At 35.1% G+C, this 20,087-nt stretch overlaps 1 protein-coding gene across 1 annotated transcript in view; it reads right to left on the reverse strand.

The window, feature by feature from the left end:
- The window catches only part of LOC138705224 (protein-associating with the carboxyl-terminal domain of ezrin), a 65,948-nt gene extending 48,442 nt beyond the window's left edge, over positions 1 to 17,506 (reverse strand). Inside the window, exons 1-4 of the mRNA XM_069834033.1 lie at positions 16,998 to 17,506; positions 16,655 to 16,840; positions 5,897 to 5,988; positions 3,801 to 3,979 (exon numbers count right to left, since the gene is read on the reverse strand). Of these exons, the coding sequence (XP_069690134.1) occupies positions 3,801 to 3,979; positions 5,897 to 5,988; positions 16,655 to 16,840; positions 16,998 to 17,186 (646 nt within the window). The 5' untranslated portion in view covers positions 17,187 to 17,506. The remainder of the gene's footprint in view (positions 1 to 3,800; positions 3,980 to 5,896; positions 5,989 to 16,654; positions 16,841 to 16,997) is intronic.
- Positions 17,507 to 20,087: the final 2,581 nt, after the last annotated feature.

Here is a 20,087-nt window from a genome sequence, read left to right on the forward strand (position 1 = left end):
TTCAGAGTTCACGTGTTTTACTTAATTCTAGCAGATAACAACGTAGGTACTGTTGTATTTCAATATTTTCTGCTGCATGACAAATTATTTCCTTATCCCCAAGGTGGGCTGAAAGGCCTCTAGTATTGAAGAGGAGTTCATCCTATTATATGACCTGTCAAGTGGGCCTAATGAACACTGAATCTGAACATATTACTGTAAATAATAATAATAATAATAATAATAATAATAATAATAATAATAATAATAATAATAACAATAATAAGGCCGAGACGTAAATGGGAAGATAATATTGAAATGTATTTGAGGGAGGTGGGATATGATTATAGAGACTGGATTAACCTTGCTCAGAATAGGGACCGATGTCAGGTTTATGTGGGGGCAGCAATGAACCTCCAGGTACCTTAAAGGCCATAAGTATTGTTGTCATCATCATCATATTAGAGTGTTTGATTAATATTAAAATATGTTATAAAAGGAAGTGCATTATATTTTTCTTCTATTTGTGTTTATTGGATTTGTCTTACCTCATCAGTAATAATTTTATTTGTATTTATTTCTACGAATTATGTTATCTAATTACTTTAATTTATCAATAATATTACTCTTCACCAAAGAGAACATGGTTGTATTGAAGGTTAGTAATGTTATAAAATAAATAAACATTATGTTCTTCAGTTTAAGATTCCACGTTTTATTGATTATTTTATCCACTTTCCGTAATAACTTCCAAAGGGGTTAGAGAGAGACTAACGAAATTAAAAAGTCGGAAGTCTAGAGGACCAGATAGTATTGCTACAGAGATTCTTAAATTAGGTTCCGAGGCCATAATTCCATACTTAATGCGTATATTTCATGTTTCCGTAAACAATGCAGCTATTTCATGTGACTGGAAATCAGCTATAGTGGTACCCATACATAAAGGTGGAAATAAATTAGATGTCAGAAACTACAGACCGATTAGCCTTACATCTGTCGTATGTAAAGTCATGGAGCATTTGATATCGGATTATATTCGTCATGTTCTAAATGCGAAAGACTGGTTTTACAACCGCCAGCATGGTTTTAGGGAAGGCTTCTCATGTGATAGTCAAATTACGTCGCTGGTTCAGGATCTAGCTGAAAAGGTAGATAGAGGCGGAAGAATCGATGCAGTTGTGATTGATTTTTCGAAAGCATTTGATTTGGTGTCACATGACATATTAATAGATAAGTTAAGTAGGCTAGGAATAGATAAAAGAGTGGTGCTATGGATCCAAGAATTCTTAAAAGGTAGAACCCAGAGAGTTAGAGTAGGTCATGAAATATGGAAATTGGAAATATAAGTTCAGGGGTGCCACAGTGCAGCGTTCTGGGTCCATTACTCTTTATAATATACGTAAATGACCTATGCCAGAATATTACATCAAGTGTGAGGCTATTTGCAGATGACTGCATTATCTATAGAAAGATTAGAAATAATTCAGATGTAGATGCTATTCAAACAGACTTGAATAAAATTTATAACTGGGCGTTAATGCATAGGATGAAAGTAAATGGTTCTAAAAGTAAATCTATAACATTTTGTAAAACCCGAGAGGAAACTAGTCTTAATTACGAATTCAGTGGTGTTGTAATTCCGCAAGTACAATGTTGTAAATACCTAGGAGTGTATTTAAACTCCAAACTTTCTTGGGGAGAGCATGTTGATAATGTTACGGGTAAAGCATGGAGGGCACTTCACTTTATTATGAGAATCTTGAGGAAGGCTAGCCCCAAATCGAGGGAAATAGCATAGCTAACGTTAGTGCGACCATTAATGGAATACGGAACTACATGTTAGGATCCCTATAGAATATATCAGATAAATTCCTTAGAAAGAATCCAGTATAGGGCAGCTAAATTTGTTAAAGGTAAAAGAGAAAATGGAAACAATATGATAAAAGAACTTAAATGGGAAACTTTGGAAATCAGACGTAGGAAAACTAGAATAACATCATTGTATAGAGCACATCTAGGTCAGAAAGCATGGGTAGATATAACGGCTCGGTTAGAAAAGCCAACGTACTATGGTAGGAATGATCATGATTTTAAAATCAAATGTAGGAAACAGAAAACGGATGTAGGTAAATTCTCATTTTTAAATAGAACTATAAATGATTGGAATGACCTACCTGCAGCAGTCTTTGAGGACTGTCCTTCCTTAAGGAGATTCAAGAATAATTTAAAAAGTTGTGCATAAAGTGAAATTAAAATTAAGGCGACATTTAACATTTAATTTTTTAAGGTGGCATGTATTTATTTAGCCTGACAAGTTACTTCCTTGGTTTGAATTGTAAATTATTTAAAAATAGCGTGTAAGAGGGTCTTAGACTAGAAATGTTTAGTTTAAATGTAATTCTATTTATAAGTACAGTATGCATAAGGGTGTAATTATTTGACTTATTTGAACTGTTGTATTAGTAAAGCGAGGTGAGTCAGTGAAGTTATGGTTTTACAGTGCAGTGAATAGTTCCGATCAGTGATAATTTATAGCATCAATGAAATGAGTTCTATAGTGTCAGTGAAATGTGTGCTAAAGTGTCAGTGAAATGCGTCATAGTGCCACTACAGTGAGTGAGATGAGAGTAAAGTGAAAGACTATTGAAACTTATGTAGGGCCTATACATAATAATGCAGGTTGTAATGTAAAATTACGTATTTTATTTATGTTTTATTATTATTGTGTTAAATTATATTGTGTATTCTTATTGTATTGTGTATAAAATTGTAGGCCTATTGTGTATTGTATAATTGTATTGTGTATTGTAAATATTGCTTATCATTTCTTTATTGTGTATTGTTTATATTGTGTATACCACTGCCACCGGGTGCATGCCCACTTGCAGTGTAAATAAATACATACATAACAATAGTAAGTAATTCTGTGTGTTATTTTCAAGTGTTTTAGGCAGCGCTTCATGGAGCCTGTTTCTTTCTTACTTAGCTGCAGCGTTTAACATTTACCTCCCACATGTTAATTTATTAGCTATTAGTATTATAAATTGTTTTATCAATTTTATTTCGTCTGTCATATACAACACTGAAAGTTAAATAGGCCTTTCATACAAAATAACTCAGCAAATAGTTGTAATCACGCAAATGAAATTTGCAACCGCCATTTTTCAATGAAGAGAAGTACTTTTTTCTCGTCAATTGGCAAAGCGAAAGCGCTTTACTACAACTCTTTTAAAACACGCTTGGTTTCACTTTCAAAGTACGTTCTAAAATCGACTCAATCTATCTAAATTTTAAATCTGCCGCCACAAATTTGTACTCGGTTCAACCAAGTAATGACGTCACAGTAACTGCTCCGAACCGAACCACTCCGTCCCCAGCCCTAATTCCAATGAAATGTTCCATTAATGCGTTTCCTCTAAAATGTAAAACTTACGAGTTATATACAGTACATAATTACGAAATTTAATCATCACATTAATTTTAATGCTACTGAAGGGAGCTGGAAACAGGGCCTGCTTGAATCAGGCAAGTAGATTGATGTGAAGTTTGTATTAATATAATATGTGTACCACATCCACTGTGTTGAAATGTGTGTAGCACAGATCATTTTTCATGCAGTATTGCAACTATGTTAGTTTATTTTTACGGTAAAATAAGAATACTCAAGAAATGGTAGCTTCTAGGAAGATGATAATTATGCTTTTCAGCTGTAATTACATGCTCTATTATACATATAAGTAAATGCATAACATCTCATTTTCTCTGGGCACTACTGTTACAAGTCATCAGCTTTCAAAACTGAATGAAACAAATAATCTTACTATCAGACTTCTTGTGCAAAACTTCTTCTACAAGTACTCCGAATCCATATTGATCAATTGACATTGGATGTGCTATGGCATCAGTTGAAGACTTCATAGAATCTTCCTCAGGAGGTACAGCTTTCTCATAACGACGTGCTCTGGTTTCTTCTAAATAACTTGGAGTGAGATCCGTAAATCTATGGCATTAATAATTATTGTTATTAATGGTGCAATTACCAAGTATAATTTTAAAATTGCATTCATAAAAGCAATAATTATGGGACTTAAATAGAAATATATCTAGCAAGTAAGAAGTTATTATAAATAATCAAATTTCTAATTAGAAATCGCTCAACATGAGCAATAATGGCGACAGAAGCAGAAGCATATCAAAAACCAATTCTTTTGACATCAGGCTCTGCTATAAGTTTTAAAGATAAGTCATATTACATTAAAAATGTTATTTCTATACCTTTAAGAAAGTTTACCAAGCACAAAGAATTGGTAAAATAAATGAGCTCGTGATTCTAACTACTTCACAATTGACAACATTTTATACAATTTGTTGTAAAACAAAAGAAACTGTTACTAACTGCTAGTGCTTGTCACTTGTGGCGAATTTATCAATACAGATTTATGCAACAGAAGACTGGCTCTTTACTCATTTATTAATTTGTTGCTCGTAAAATAGTAATTTTCAGCTTTATGCAACAGGCCCCCCGATATTTATGAAGGGCAGTCAAATGAAAATGGGTCAGATGCCAAAAAATATAACAGAACATTTATTACCTCAAAAGTAATCTCCAAAACTGTTTATACATTTATCCCACTGAGAGACAAGACGATCAATCCCATTCTTTAAAAACTTGTGAGCTGTCTACCAAATCAGTTCTTTACACAGTCACACATATCTTCGTCCGATACAAAACAAAGTCCACGAATGACTTTCTTCAACTCTCCAAAAATTTGAAAATCACATGAGGAGAGATAAGAGCTGTAGAGGAGGTGTTGAAGCGCTTCCCAACCAAAAGTCTGAATCATATTCCTCATGGAGTTGCAATATTGGGTGGGCATTATCATGAAGAAGGATAACACTGTTCAATAGCATTCCAGGGTGTTCTGACTTACTGGCTCATCTCAGTTTCTGTAAAGTTTCTTCATAATGTTGTGCACTGATTGTGGCCCCATGTTCGAGAAATTCAACAAGCAGAGGACCCCTAGAATCAAAGAAGAATGTCAACATGACTTTACTGGGACTTGTGTGTATTGTTTTGGTCTTTTTCGGTGGGAGAGAATTCATGTGTTTGCATTGTTGACTCTGCCGTTTGTTCTCCGGTTCAAAATGGTGACACCACGATTCATCCCCAGTGACAGTACAGGACAGAAATGCATACTCTTCCTCGTGGTATCGTTGCAAGTGACCCAGTGAAACAGCCATCCTGTTTTTTTTTTTGATCCTCCATCAACTGATGTGGAACCCATTGCATGCAGAGTTTTCAGTAATGCAAGTGCTTTGTTGGAATGACGTGTATGGAACTGTGACTTATTCCCACAAAATGACGAAGTTTCTCCAGTGATCTGTTGATTTCTCCATACATCAATCTCAGCAATAACAGCAGGAGTGATGGCACGATACGCCTGTCCTGGGTGAGCATCATCTTGCAATAACATGCGTCCCTCTCAGAATCTTGTCATTCCAGTACATGCGAACATGACACGCTGTGTTTGCTGTAAACAACAGACATGCGACAATGGATTTCTCGTCATCATATTCCTTCAGCAGTCAAAAATCGCACTACACCTCACTGTTCTTCTCTACCTGTCACCATTAGTGACGATGGACAAACACACATATCTTTCACCTCACTTCCAGCACAATAAACGAACGACTAGTGTGAAAGCAGAGACTGTAACTGTGCTTTCACGAGTCACTACCAGATGTCAGTTCAGCAATCAAATTCCAGTGGTACCAACTTGTCCGCTGTGAGCTATACGCATGGTGACCTGTTTTCATTTGACTGCCCCTCATACATTGTCCAACAGCTTTTCCACATTAGTCCTCACAACTCTTTTGAGACTCAAATAATCAGTACCGAAACAAATGCATTACATACCGGCACAGATATTCCAGGCCTCCCAGCTTCCAGGTACCATCAGGAGTAACGTAGATTGCAGCACAACACACATTGTTATGAGATGAAGCAGCCTGAAAAAAAGTTATTTTGACACCAGTTACAACAAAATCAATTAAATAATGACAATTGACATATGTTTCCTTTATACATCATCCCACTTCGTCCATGAAGTACAGTAGAACCCTGATTATCCATCACCCTATTAACCGATTGGCGGATTATCCAACTTTCTATTTTTCGTTCTTTTTTTTTTTTTGCTTCAGAAATAAATAACTTATATGAAGTACTCTTTTGTAGACCTACATCATATTAGTAGGTTCTACATATATATTTTTTTTCTAGAGAGTGTTATTACAAGGCTTTATCGTTACACAACATTGTCTGCTGTTCGAATTGTCGTTCTATAATATAACTTGTATATAAAATGTCTTCCACGGGTGTTAACAGAAAACGTGTTGTGCTAAGTATCGAAAAAAAAAAAATGAAAATAATTTAATGGTTTGAGAAACGGAAACTGTGGCCCATCTTGCATCAGAATACGAGATAGGAGTTACAACTGTGCGATTTAATAAAAAACAAGGATGAAGTGTAAAAAGGTAAATAAATCTACAACATGAGACCTCCTTTATTCTTATCTTTCCTGAGATAGTCATTACAAAGGGTTTCCTTACCCCTTAAAAACCCGTCGTTTACAACAAGACCTAAATTAGTGACTTCTGATCCACTACATAGCGAGTTAAATACAAGACCACCAAGGAAATTACAAAATCTTCCATGGTACGGATTATCCGATTTTTCGTTTAACTGTTCAGTCCATCCCCTTCATTAGCACGGATAATAGAGGTTCTACTGTAGTTTTTGATCCCATTTTCTGTAACCAGTGGTATGTTACATAAACTTAATTTACACTGAAAAAATTCTAGATGCATGCATTCTCTGGTGGTTCATAGCCAATATAGAACAGATTAAAGTTTTTATAAATTTTGATCTTACAAGAAAACCCTTGAGTGCGAGGTCGCAAGTGTAATCTCTAGTAAGGCTCATTTGAAAGTTGTGTTAACAACAATTATGATAGGAAAAATATTAGCTGCTAATGACCCACCATGTGCATCAGGAGGGCAAGAGAAATTGAGTGTCCAGGAGTGTTACACTTCACACAATGGACATCGTCGACATTCAAGAAATGTTCAAAACAAACTATTAATTTGCACCATGAACACCGAATGAAAAATTATGCGCCACAGTGATCACAAAGGTTCGCATCATCAAGATCGAAGGCGAACTTCTTGCGAGTTACAAACCATTCAGGGCATTCAGCTAGGTATCTTAAAGAATGCATACAAGAAACATATTGGTATAATGTGATGACGACAACTGATGGAATGTGATGGCATGCAACCGAATGTGAAAGTCTGCCGTGGAGTTTATTGTGAAAATTGTTATCCTTTAAGGCGTAGCTGCAGATGGTGCAATAATATATTTTATAAGCATGGAAAAAACAAACATCCAGAAGCTGAATTTGTCAGGTGGTTCCAAATGGCATGAATTGCAATGTCATACACTTTTCAGAAGGGATAGTTTGCTGTAAAGGAGTATGATTTTTATATGCAGACCAAGAATCAAGTAAAAGAAAGTTATTTTCACAAGCTATTGGCCAAAAGCAGTGCTCATATCATAGCTGTAGTTCTGCTGGCATGTGTAAACATACTATGCTCCCCAGTTAAATTTGTGTCCGTGAATGCAAGAGACGAGTGCTAGTAGCTCTAATTGCTCTAGTTGTTAGTATACAACCTATTGTTTCGTCTATGAGTGAGGTCATGTTAAAGAGATAATGCAATGAGTGAGGTAATAAATAAATAAATATATATCCATATATATGTATATAATGTATGTATTTATTGATATGAAGAAAGCCTTCGACAGAGTAGATAGAAACAAATTATTGAATATTTTAGCACATGATGGTATTCCAAATCAATTAATAACAGCTATTTACAATATTTATAATAATAATCATATACAGGTCAGGTTTGAAAACAAATATTCAGAATGGAAACAAATAAATCAAGGAGTGAGACAGGGTTGTAGTTTATCTCCTCTATTATTTTACAATATACATGAATCACATTATTAAGGAATGGAGATTGAAACCATATGGAAGTATACCGATAAGTTGTTTGTCCCAAATAGATACTTTATTATTTGCTGATGATATTGTGTTTATGGCAACTTCAGAAGATAATTTATAACGTTTGGTTTACAATTTTAACCAAATGGCAGAAAGTTTCAATATGGAAATTTCAATTGACGAATCTAAAGTGATGGCTTTTTTAGGAAAGGAACCAGTCCATAGCAAAATAAGCAACAATAATAAGATCGTCAAACAAGTCAAAAATTTTAGTCATCTCGGTTACCAAATTTCATATGAAGAAGAAAAGGATTTGAATGAGAAAATTATTAAATTCAACAGAGCAATGGTGATAATTAATCAGATATTCAAACCAACCTTAGTACAAAAACACATGCGCACCAGAATTTATAAAACATTGGCCAGACCTATACTCTGTTTTGGTAGTGAAGCTTGGACGATTCGTAATATTGATTCACAAAGATTAACGGCGGCAGAAATGAGATTTATGCGTCGTACAGCGGGATACACGAGAATGGATCACATTAAAAATTTTGACATTATGAAAGAACTGCAGATTGAACCGATTACGGAATACCTACAGAAATACAGACAAAACTGGAGATCACATGTCATCAGAATGCCTCGTTCTAGAATTCCATGCCAAATTTTAAATTACCATCCTGTGGGCAAGAGATCTTTGGGCGGACCGTTCAAGCATTGACAAGAGACCGTAACGGGCCACTAGGCCCAATACATGCAAGGATGATGATGATGATATAATGTGTGTAAGAAATACGGTGCATAATATTAACAATTTCACAGTATTTATATGGGTACAACACTTTCAGCACCTCTTATACACATGTATTCACCATTATTTGATACAACTCACTGGCACGAATAGTAAATATCTCATTATCAACTCAGTATTCACTCATAGGTCACAAAGGCCAGAGGATGTGATTCACATTCTTTCTGAACGCAGATTTAACTTAGGCGCATAGTATACAAGGTGGAAGTGAAATAGCCTTGCAGATTTTCAGAGCGAATAGCTCATGTTCTATCTAAAAAAACTATAATATCATATTGGTGGAAAGTTCATAGTTCAGAAAAAAATGTTCCCCCCCCCCTCAAACGTTTAACAATCTCTTATTCGGTAACTATTGCGAGTAGAATTGCGATTTTTTCCCATATCGATAGGAAATGCAATAAAGAATAATTTATCCCTCTGACATATTTCGATAGCATGTACGATTTTAATGTAAATTTAATTTTAAAAACCCCTAAATTGAAGCCATCGCATGAAGCACATACGAGGCAACATCTTGGCAGAAAGCACATTACGTACCAACTCACCAAGTTCGTTGACCTCTTACATCTGTATCATGAGTAGAGTGTATTAGCAACGATGTTGCTAGAGTGCTGAAACTTCAAACTTAATTTTCTAATTAACAGTGCATTTAATCACAAAACGTAATACAGTTTCCTTTTCATTTACGTGTACCCTATCATCCCTTTCAATTTGCAAGATTATTTCACTTCCATCCTATATAAGTAATACAGTACAGCCTAACACGAGGCACTGGTGCAAACTTCCCAGAAAACTATTACAGTAGAAGTGATAGCAGGTACACTAGGAGGAGGCAGGATTAGCGAGAATCTAATCTATATGTCAAAAAACCAGGGTGCGAATTAAGATTTCTGATGGGGGAGGGGGGGGAGTAGAATCCTAGATAGAGAATACCATACATAAAATAATTATTATCCTCATTCAATACAGCTCAATGCTTGGTCGCACTTAGTTGCTTGTCTTACATCTTGATCATAATAATAGGCTACTTATATCTATGAGCAGGCTTAAGATAATATGTGTAATTCCTAAGTTATTGATTGTTGTCAGCTTGCCGGTGATTATAATACATCAACATTGTTTTCTTTCTTTACTTTATACTTTATAAAGTATATATACTCGTATTAAAACAATTGAGTAGTTTAATATCAAAGACGGACATCTGTTGTCTCCATAGTTTGATCTAGAGGCAATTTTTTTTCCACAGTGTTCTTTGTACTGTTTAACACAATTTATTTTATAAATGTAATGTTAGAATTTGCATATGGTTTCACTATAACAAGAGCATGGAAAATTGTATAAAAATCCACAGATACCTAAATTTCGATCTGAGGTCAGATGTCCGGCTTTGATATTAAGATAGGCTACTCAATTATATTTCGTGAGGGAGGGATAGAAGTTATCCCTGGCAGGGATGTTTTTTTATATTTTATTGGGTTATTTTACGACGCCGTATCAACATCTAGGTTATTTAGCATCTGAATGAAATGAAGGTGATAATGCCGGTGAAATGAGTCTGGAGTCCAGCACCGAAAGTTACCCAGCATTTGCTCATATTGGGTTGAGGGAAAACTCCGTAAAAAACCTCAACCAGGTAACTTGTCCCGACCGGGATTCGAACCCGGGCCACCTGGTTTCACGGCCAGACGTGCTGACCGTTACTCCACAGGTGTGGACCAGCAGGAATGTTAATTTGAATTTAATTATAGGGGGATAACTTTTAAACAGGGGGGAAATCTTCCCATCCTCACACCTTCCAAAAATCTGTATTGTCCTGCCACTTCCTGATATTGCTTTCAACTACTCCCCAACAGCTGAAGACTTCTTGTGGTGAAGGAACCTGGATGAGTCTTGCAGTGGTTGTTAAGTTATTTGGGAGAATTAACTTTAAAATATTGCGAAGAAATACTAATACGCCTAACCACAAATGTTGAAAAACATAAATTACAGAATCAAATGCTTCAATTTTATTAATAACAGGAATTGCTAAAATTGCACCAGTAACTGCTATCCAAACATAAATTTTGAAATTGAAGAAGCAGCTATCACACAGTATTAGAAATAAGATTATATATGAAATCAGTGTGAAATTGGCAGGCTGTACAGCTTGTCCAAGTCAAGTCTGCGAGTGGGGATATCGGGATGGAATGTAGAGGCAAAACATAGTTGCCACATAGGTCACTTGACGCTCAGATTTCAAAGTGTGCACATCATTTAAAATACACTACGGAGCGCACGCATTTTTTGTCCTTGTCTTCAAATAAAGGCAACAGTTATGCTGTCTCCCAGTCTCCACCCTCATGCAACTTTCTCTCCTACACCCACGCTTGCCAATCGGAATGCCAAACCTCACTGTCAAGCAGAAGTAGAAGTACAGTCTATTTCAAAGCGTCTTAAATTGTTACCGCTCTATGAACTGAAGCGCAGTAGGAAAACTTTATTATACATCTTGATTACACAACTTTAAATACTGTATCACTTCGGAATATGTATGATAAGAACTTTCTTGTGTTAAATTTTAACGTATCTTGTTAACATGTTTCGACCTATTTTGGGTCATCTTCAGAACTGGTCGTCAGACTACTCAACATGCCAATGAACCAACAGGATTACAACGAAGAACTAAACACAATCAAATAAATAGTACAAGAAAACAGATACAACCCCAACATAATAGACAACATAATACGTAAGACAAAACAAAACCACAAAAAACAGAAGAATACAACACAAACACAAGAACACAAAAAATACATCACACTAACATACGAAAACAAAAAACACATATAAAATTGCAACCTCATTCCAAGAAATTAAATTACAACATCGCATACAGAACAAATAACACTCTACAAAAACATCTCAACACACAAACAAACAAATACAACCACACAGGCGTATACAAACTTAAATGTTGTTGTTGTTTTATAATGTCAGGCGTTTGACAATAAAGTCATTTGACCTCTTGCACTCCAATATTTTTCAAAGATATTATCATGACCAGCCACTGAAGCACAGATTTTGAGATGTTCCGAATCCATTTCTTGGGTTAAATGGCAAGTTGTAGCCGATTTAAGTGAACACCATATTTTAACGTTTTGGTGGCTACTTCATTTACACACAACCCCCAGAATGTCTGGAGGACCACACCTGCTGTTGGTCGACAGGTCCATTGGACCTAGCTGGGAGATCTTGTTGATCACCAGCTTTCCCTCCTTAAGCCACTGGAGGACGATTTTAGTGCCATAGCAGGTCAGCACTAGGAACAGAAAAGTAGAAAGAGGAGGAAGGAAAGTGAAAAGAATCCCAATGCCTCGAATGTAATACCTGCAACAACTTCTACATAGGACAGACAGGCAGATCATTTCAAACACGTTACAAAGAACACATCACAGCCACAACCAAATTACAACACACCTCCACATATGCAGAACACATTACAAATGCCAACCACACCTACAGTGACATCAACACAGACATAGAAATACTGCACATCATCAACACAGACATGGAAATACTGCACATCCAACCAAAATGCCAGAAACTCAACACACTAGAACAATATCAAATATACAGACACACGAAAACACACTCCAACGATATTCTCAACACACAACTCAATTTCAAAACACTTACGCTCTTTGACTCTACACTACGAACGCACCCTCACAGGAAACAAGAGGCGCCAAGACCAACAACGACCAGTTCTGAAGATGACCCAAAATAGGTCGAAACATGTTAACAAGATATGTTAAAATTTAACACAAGAAAGTTCTTATCATACATATTCCGAAAACTTTATTGTCGTACATGAGACTGTACTGGTCTCCTCTCGTTACCGCTTCCTTTCACTACAGAACTGCCTCCAACTTCCCCTCTCGGCTCGCAGACTTAACTTCGTCGGGCAGTATGTTGCTGCTTTTCTCACTAAAGTTGTCAGTTGCATTAATTCTGTTGATACAAACATTTGTTCTGTAATCTCTCATGAACTAAATGGCTATTTGAAATGTGAAGTTCATGGTCTTGTGATTCAGTATATGTTATCAAAAATAAAGCACAAGGCAGACGCACTGACAAGTAAAATATTGAAATGGAAGCAGAGTCTGTTGCGGAAAAGAGTAACATTAATTAATCCTTCTTTTTCTTCTTCAAAGCCTTCATGCAAACAGTGTCAACAGTTAATAGACAGCTAATGTATAGAATTATATGAAAGGAGAATACATACAAAAGGGTGCTACATCCTAAACGGCAAAGGCAGTAAAAATCAGTAGATGTAGGCAAATTGTTAGCAAAATTGTGAATAGAGGGCCTAAAACTCCTCAGAAGCACAGGCGACCATTTGATAATAATAATTTCACTTGTGATGTTATTTGGAGGGAAGTGTATAGGTTTATTCAAAGGGACAGCCACCAAACATTCAGGAACTACTTACTAGACTACAGCAATTTTTACAATTTTCTTATAAAAATACTAAACTTTTAATGTTGGAAAGAATTTGATTAGTTTACTGCATTTTAAATAAAGATGTTCTATCATCGAATCAACAGGAATTGTGATCTGGAGATATCACTGTTTTAGTTGGTTTAACAAATTACAAGAAGGGAAATACAAGCATACTTTTTGGACAAGACATGCAAGCTACGATATGCATGATGTGATGAATCTTCCATGTCCAGGATGATATAACTTCAGCTTAAAATCACAACTAAGAGCAGAAATAATTGTACAGGTAATAATTTATCTGGCAAAATGGTAATTATGGAGACTGACTACTGCGCGTATTTTTAAATAAGGACTCTTCATTATAGGGCAGTTTTATTGTGTTGGAAATGATGGGAACATGTTTTTTTTTGTTTTTTTTTTATTAGTAATTTGTTATGATTTATACAGTTGAATTCGGCGGGCCTTGTGGTAATTAGTGGCTCGGTTTGAGTGAGGGTGGTTGTGATTGGCTGCTCAGTGGGGAGTTCGATTGGTCCATCAATTGCAGTATTGTAGGATCCTTCGAGCATATTTTATGTTCCAAAGTAGGATCTGTCTTTTCTGTGGACGACTTCGATCAGAGTGGATCATCTAGATGACTTTGATGGAAGCATATCGTGTTTTGTGCACAGGATGTAAAATGAGTTGCAGTTTGTTAGATTGAGGGAAGAAGAATTGTATGATTCTTTTATTTTATCTGAAAGTTGTGCATGTGGGAATTGTGGACATATTTTGCAAGCCAATTGGAATAGGAAGTGTTTTAGATGTCAAAGAATGGTTAGTTTTGCGAGAAAAAAAAAAAAAAAGAGGGCGTGTGATTTTTTTCGTTCTGTGTTTTATGGTACCTTTTTCAGTAATAGTTTGTTAGGTATGGAGAAAATGTATTTGTTATGTTCTGGTTGTTTCATGATCCTCCTCAAGAAGTTTTTATAAAATAAGAATTGGGTTTCGCTTCAGGTGTTCTTTTAGTAGAGAAATCTGTTTGGACTGGGCAGTTAGAAGTTGTAAAGATAAACTTAGAGGGGTGAATGTTATTGTTGAAATCGACGAGGTAAAGTGGACAGAGAAAGCAGGAGAAGGGGAGGATATTAGCAGGACAGTGGATATTCGGGGGTGTGAAGCAGTAGCGGCCGGTGATCGAAATCCTCGGTGAGGCCAGATGCAACTAGTTTAAGTGCCTCTGATAGGAAATGTTTATGATATTAATTATTGTTATTATATTATTAATATCATTATTACATTATTATTATTATTATTATTATTAGTCTATTATTACTATTAATGAAAAATAATAATTTCACTCTCCAAATAGGCTGTTATGCTCTGAGTTTCAGTGATTGTTTCAGTGTGATGAAGCAACCCATATGTGTTGAAATTCCCCTTTCTTTTCTTTTTATTTGTTTCCTTTGACAGCAACAAACAAGGCCAAGAGAAATTTATTTTGCATCACATTACCACTTAACCGTTTATGTGGCCCATACCAGGATGCAATAGAAACTAGCGTTTTAAGATTATCTGTCAGAAAAATTGTCAGCGATGTCGTAGGTATCTCGGTAGACTCTCTCTTTATTTAAAACTTCCTTTATTTCAGTATTATTTCTTCTCGAAAAAGGACACTCTAACAATGAATTAACTGCACCAGCATTATTTCTCTCATTTGTTTCTGTTTATATTTTCCCGAAATATATAACATTGGCCCAGAGTCGCTACTGTACTACAAAGTACAATAGTAGAACACCCTCGCTTATGTCATAAACTAAGACATAAAGGGAGAGAATAGAGTGGAACTCTGCCTGCCAAAGAGCTGGAATTTTGTTATTTATGGCCTATTTAGGAAGACAAGTCACCATTGCTATTCCCATCCCACTCTACCCTTGAGGCCGGCCCATGGATGGGAGAAGTGAAACCTGACCAGGCCAGACGAATTGTGCCTCAGCTACAACGTTTTAAGCGCAAACTCAAAGCCCGCGAAAGGACATGAAATGCATAAGCCAGACCCGGCACGAGCGATTCTGGCCTAAGGAACAAATTTTACTGCAAAACAGGTCTATATACATCACAAAGTTTTCAAATGCTTCTTCTACAGCGATATATCCTTCATTCAAATAACTAACACATTATATAGAAACACAAAATTTGATTTCAGTTAAGCCAAGTGACTGAGGCCTGGCCTCACTTGCCTCAGTCAATCAGCTGCCACTGGTGTGAAGTGAGATAATCCAAATATATTTGTTGTAGCAGTGGAAAAACGGGATTCAGAGATTTTATTACATGTGATTAAGAAACGAATTTTGCCTGGTATGACAATAATTATAAGTGATTGGTGGAAAGCTTATTGTTGTTTAGGAGAACGAGTTATCGACATTTGACAGTAAATCATAGGATGAACTTCGTGGATCCGGATACGAAAGCTCATACACAGAATATCGAGTGCGCTTGGCAGGAAGAGTGCCAAGTTATGGTCGGAAGAAAGCCCATTGCAGTGGCTATTTGTGGAATTCCTGACGAGCTTTTCCAGGTCATCGAGACAGATTTCATGAGTTCTTCAGGGCAGCTGGTTGCTTGTATTCTCCACTTCACGTGTAATTTGTAAGTTGCAGAGTTTTTTTGTATTCACTGGTAATTCTGGACTTTGGACAATTTGTTTCAAAGTTTCATTTTCACCTTATTTTACTGTTGTAAAAACGATAGAAATAATTTCAATTGTCGGAAATGACCTATAATAACGTGTTATTTTTATCATGTTTACGACGGTAAATTACGGCAAAAATGGGAGTTTGTAAAAAAATTGTCGACAAGTAGTCAATCTCCATAATTAGGGCCTACCCAAATATAATTATACAATTAAAAAAGTCACTGACATGTGCAAAAATGCTGAAAAATTTCTGTAGGTTAGAGTTAGGGCACAAATTCAAGTATATTATACTATACTTCGGGTCTCTGCACATACATCTTATATTATAATCATGTATGGGCAGAAGCATATGTTATAGTACATTATACTCTCAGGACTCAAGAGGTTATAGGCCTACAATTTCATTAGTCAGTGCATTTCATACAATAATAACAAACCACAAAAGTAGTCTGATTTCATTTGGAGGATATTGCCATTGTGTGCTAATTTTAAATATGAAGACACATTTACTTTTTACTAAAAAGTATTATGCTTAATGTGCATTATTCTCGATTACATGGACCCATAGATACTATGGAAATGAATAAGTTTTGTGTCATACTTTAGGAGAAATCGCTGTACACAGAGAACATAACTAACCTTCTCATGAAGGAAAACAAGGGCTTTCAAAATGCTATGAAGACCAATGCATATTTGTAAAGGAGTCTGGCTGGCAAGAACTGAAGCCAATGGTTTCACTTCTTCAGTTGCCAGATGAATTCTTCCACTCTTATTCCATGATGATATAAACTTTAGGATACAGGGATGTCGATACAGCATCAAGTTCTGTAAAATTGTAAGAAATCCATACTGTTGTTCAACATCAATAATAAGCAAACTGTAGGGCCTACTAAGTACTGAATTTTTTCATAGACCTAAGTTATATGTTTATTTCTCAAGACAATATGAAAATAAACAATGAAGAACATAATATAGTACTTACTTTCGCCGCCCGTTCCAAAATTACAGCATTTCCTCCACCGCCAGATAGAACTTCACTTATAAAAACAGAGATGTTTGGATTATTTCCCCCACTGACAGTTCCTGAATGAAGTGTCCATCCGTCTGTCACTTCAACCACTCTTTCATCTATTTCTAAACCTGATAAATGACTCCCTTCGTTGCCCATCATACCCCACTACTTTAAAACATAAAGTTAAGTGGTAGATTCCATATACAAATAATAAAAATTGTTATTCTACTTTATAATTTCTATACATAGTACAACTGAAACTCGAATCATGCCGAAGGTTAGGATACCATTACTTCAATAATTTTCAGAGTTTAAAAATAAAGCCAGAAACGATTATATTACGTAGAATATGACATAATATACCTTGAGTTTAGTATCGTGTTTCATTTACATAAACAGACATTACACTAATAATTTAACATGTGTTATCATTATTTCCTCTCTCGTCCTTTCGTATTCACTGTCGCCAACTCATGATAGCCAAAAGTCGCCAAATTTTTAAGTAAAAGCCTAGATCATATATGATCTAGGGTAAAAGTCGATAAATAAAATTTACTATCATAATCGATTAAAATGTATTTTTATAATATGTAATAATTTTTAAAAAGCTCAATTTACATAACTAGTCAGAAGAAAAATAACTAATAAGACGGACATCTTGCAGTATTTCGCACGATATAATAGGGAGACATCTTGCATGTGGCGCTCCTGCGGCTCAACCTCTCAAATCAGGCGGGAATTCAAACTCTTCACTGAATATACGGGACTGGTTAAGGAAATTAGAGTTCGTAAAATGCATATTTTGTTCAATATTTAGCTTAAATGTAAGAGGAAAATCATTTCGAAGGAAAAAAATATTAAAAAACTCAATTACTCTTTACTTTATTGATTCTAATACATAACATTAATCATGAATTACTTTTTTAGTTTTCGGATTCTTTGATGCACTTTTTTGTATTCGTTCTTCTTTTTCCTTTTTCAGTGACTTGATTTAGTACATTGACACATTTGTCAGTAAAAAAAAAAAAAACATTCAAACAATCACAACAAATAACATTTACACATGTAAGAATTTGGATGCATTGTTTGCCCCTACAGCCGAGGCTACTCAGAGTTAGGGACAAATTAAAGCTTGAGTCCACTACCATGTTTTGGGAGAAGCACTGACTAGCAGACGGCTGTACTATGCTGTGTTGATTGTTTAATATACATGTTTGGTTTATCTTATAAATCAATCTGAATTGATAAATGAAAAAAATTCTATTAACATTTAAAGTGACCACGTTATGGACATAACGGAGCTGAGTTACCGTTATAGTTTGATATGAAACGAAAGAAGACTGGAACAATTTGACACCGTAATTAAAGACGTTGTATAATTATTTGACAAAATATAGAACAAATAGAAATACAAATACATATTATAGTAAAATGTTCAAATGAAAAAAAAACTTATTAGTATTAACTATTATTAATAAAAGTGATAAAACACTGCCAGCTGTGTAAGGCATTACATTAGGATTATATTGTAAACAAATCTTTTATTTGATGTGGACGAGAAACGGACAATTATTATTTATCTGTTTCCATATTATATAATATACACCTGTAAAATAAAAACAAGTAGGCTACATAATGTTTTAATTTGAAATATAAGTAGGTAGCTTTTATTTATTTATTTTTCTCAATAAACAATTAAAATGGAAAAATCAGATTTTACGAAGCACTATTCTTACCAGGCACTATTATGCAAGTTAACATACTACAGTATGTACTAATGCCAGAAAAAAAGGATATGTTGCTGTTTGTTGTGTAGTAGGTCTATCATGCATTAGCTTCTTATCACAGCTGTAGTATGAAATAAACGTCACATGCATGAATAAGTCATATAATAGAACTCAGTCCTAGTATACAGAACATCTTGTCTATTGATTTATAATAATAATAATAATAATAATAATAATAATAATAATAATAATAATAATAATAATAATTATTATTATTATTATTATTATAGGTATATTATTATTATTATTATTATTATTATTATTATTATTATTATTATTATTATTATTATTGTCAGTTTCTGTCCGATGCGTTTCCAAATCACTAAGGGCTAAAGCAAGGAGATGCACTATCACCTTTACTTTTTAACTTTGCTCTAGAGTATGCCATTAGGAAAGTCCAGGATACCAGAGAGGGTTTGGAATTGAACGGGTTACATCAGCTGCTTGTCTATGCAGATGACGTGAATATGTTAGGAGAAAATCCACAAACGATTAGAAAAAACACGGGAATTTTACTTGAAGTAAAGAGATAGGTTTGGAAGTAAATCCCGAAAAGACAAAGTATATGATTATGTCTCGTGACGAGAATATTGTACGAAATGGAAATATAAAAATTGGAAATTTATCTTTTGAAGAGGTGGAGGAGTTCAAATATCTTGGAGCAACAGTAACAAATATAAATGATACTCGGGAGGAAATTAAACACAGAATAAATGGGAAATGCCTGTTATTATTCGGTTGAACAGCTTTTATCATCCAGTCTGCTGTCAAAAACTCTGAAAGTTAGAATTTATAAAACAGTTATATTACCGGTTGTTCTTTATGGTTGTGAAACTTGGACTCTCACTTTGAGAGAGGAACATAGGTTAAGGGTGTTTGAGAATAAGGTGCTTAGGAAAATATTTGGGGCTAAGCAGGATGAAGTTACAGGATAATGGAGAAAGTTACACAACACAGAACTGCACACATTGTATTCTTCACCTAACATAATTAGGAACATTAAATCCAGACGTATGAGATGGGCAGGGCATGTAGCACGTATGGGCGAATCCAGAAATGCATATAGAGTGTTAGTTGGGAGGCCGGAGGGAAAAAAAAACCTTTAGGGAGACAGAGACGTAGATGGGAAGGTAATATTATAATGGATTTGAGGGAGGTGGGATATGATGATAGAGAATGGATTAATCTTGCTCAAGATAGGGACCAATGGCGGGCTTATGTGAGGGAGGAAATGAACCTCCGGGTTCCTTAAAAGCCATTAATTAAGTAAGTA

The sequence above is a fragment of the Periplaneta americana genome, chromosome 8 (genome assembly GCF_040183065.1).
Source record: "Periplaneta americana isolate PAMFEO1 chromosome 8, P.americana_PAMFEO1_priV1, whole genome shotgun sequence".
Taxonomy (NCBI): domain Eukaryota; kingdom Metazoa; phylum Arthropoda; class Insecta; order Blattodea; family Blattidae; genus Periplaneta; species Periplaneta americana.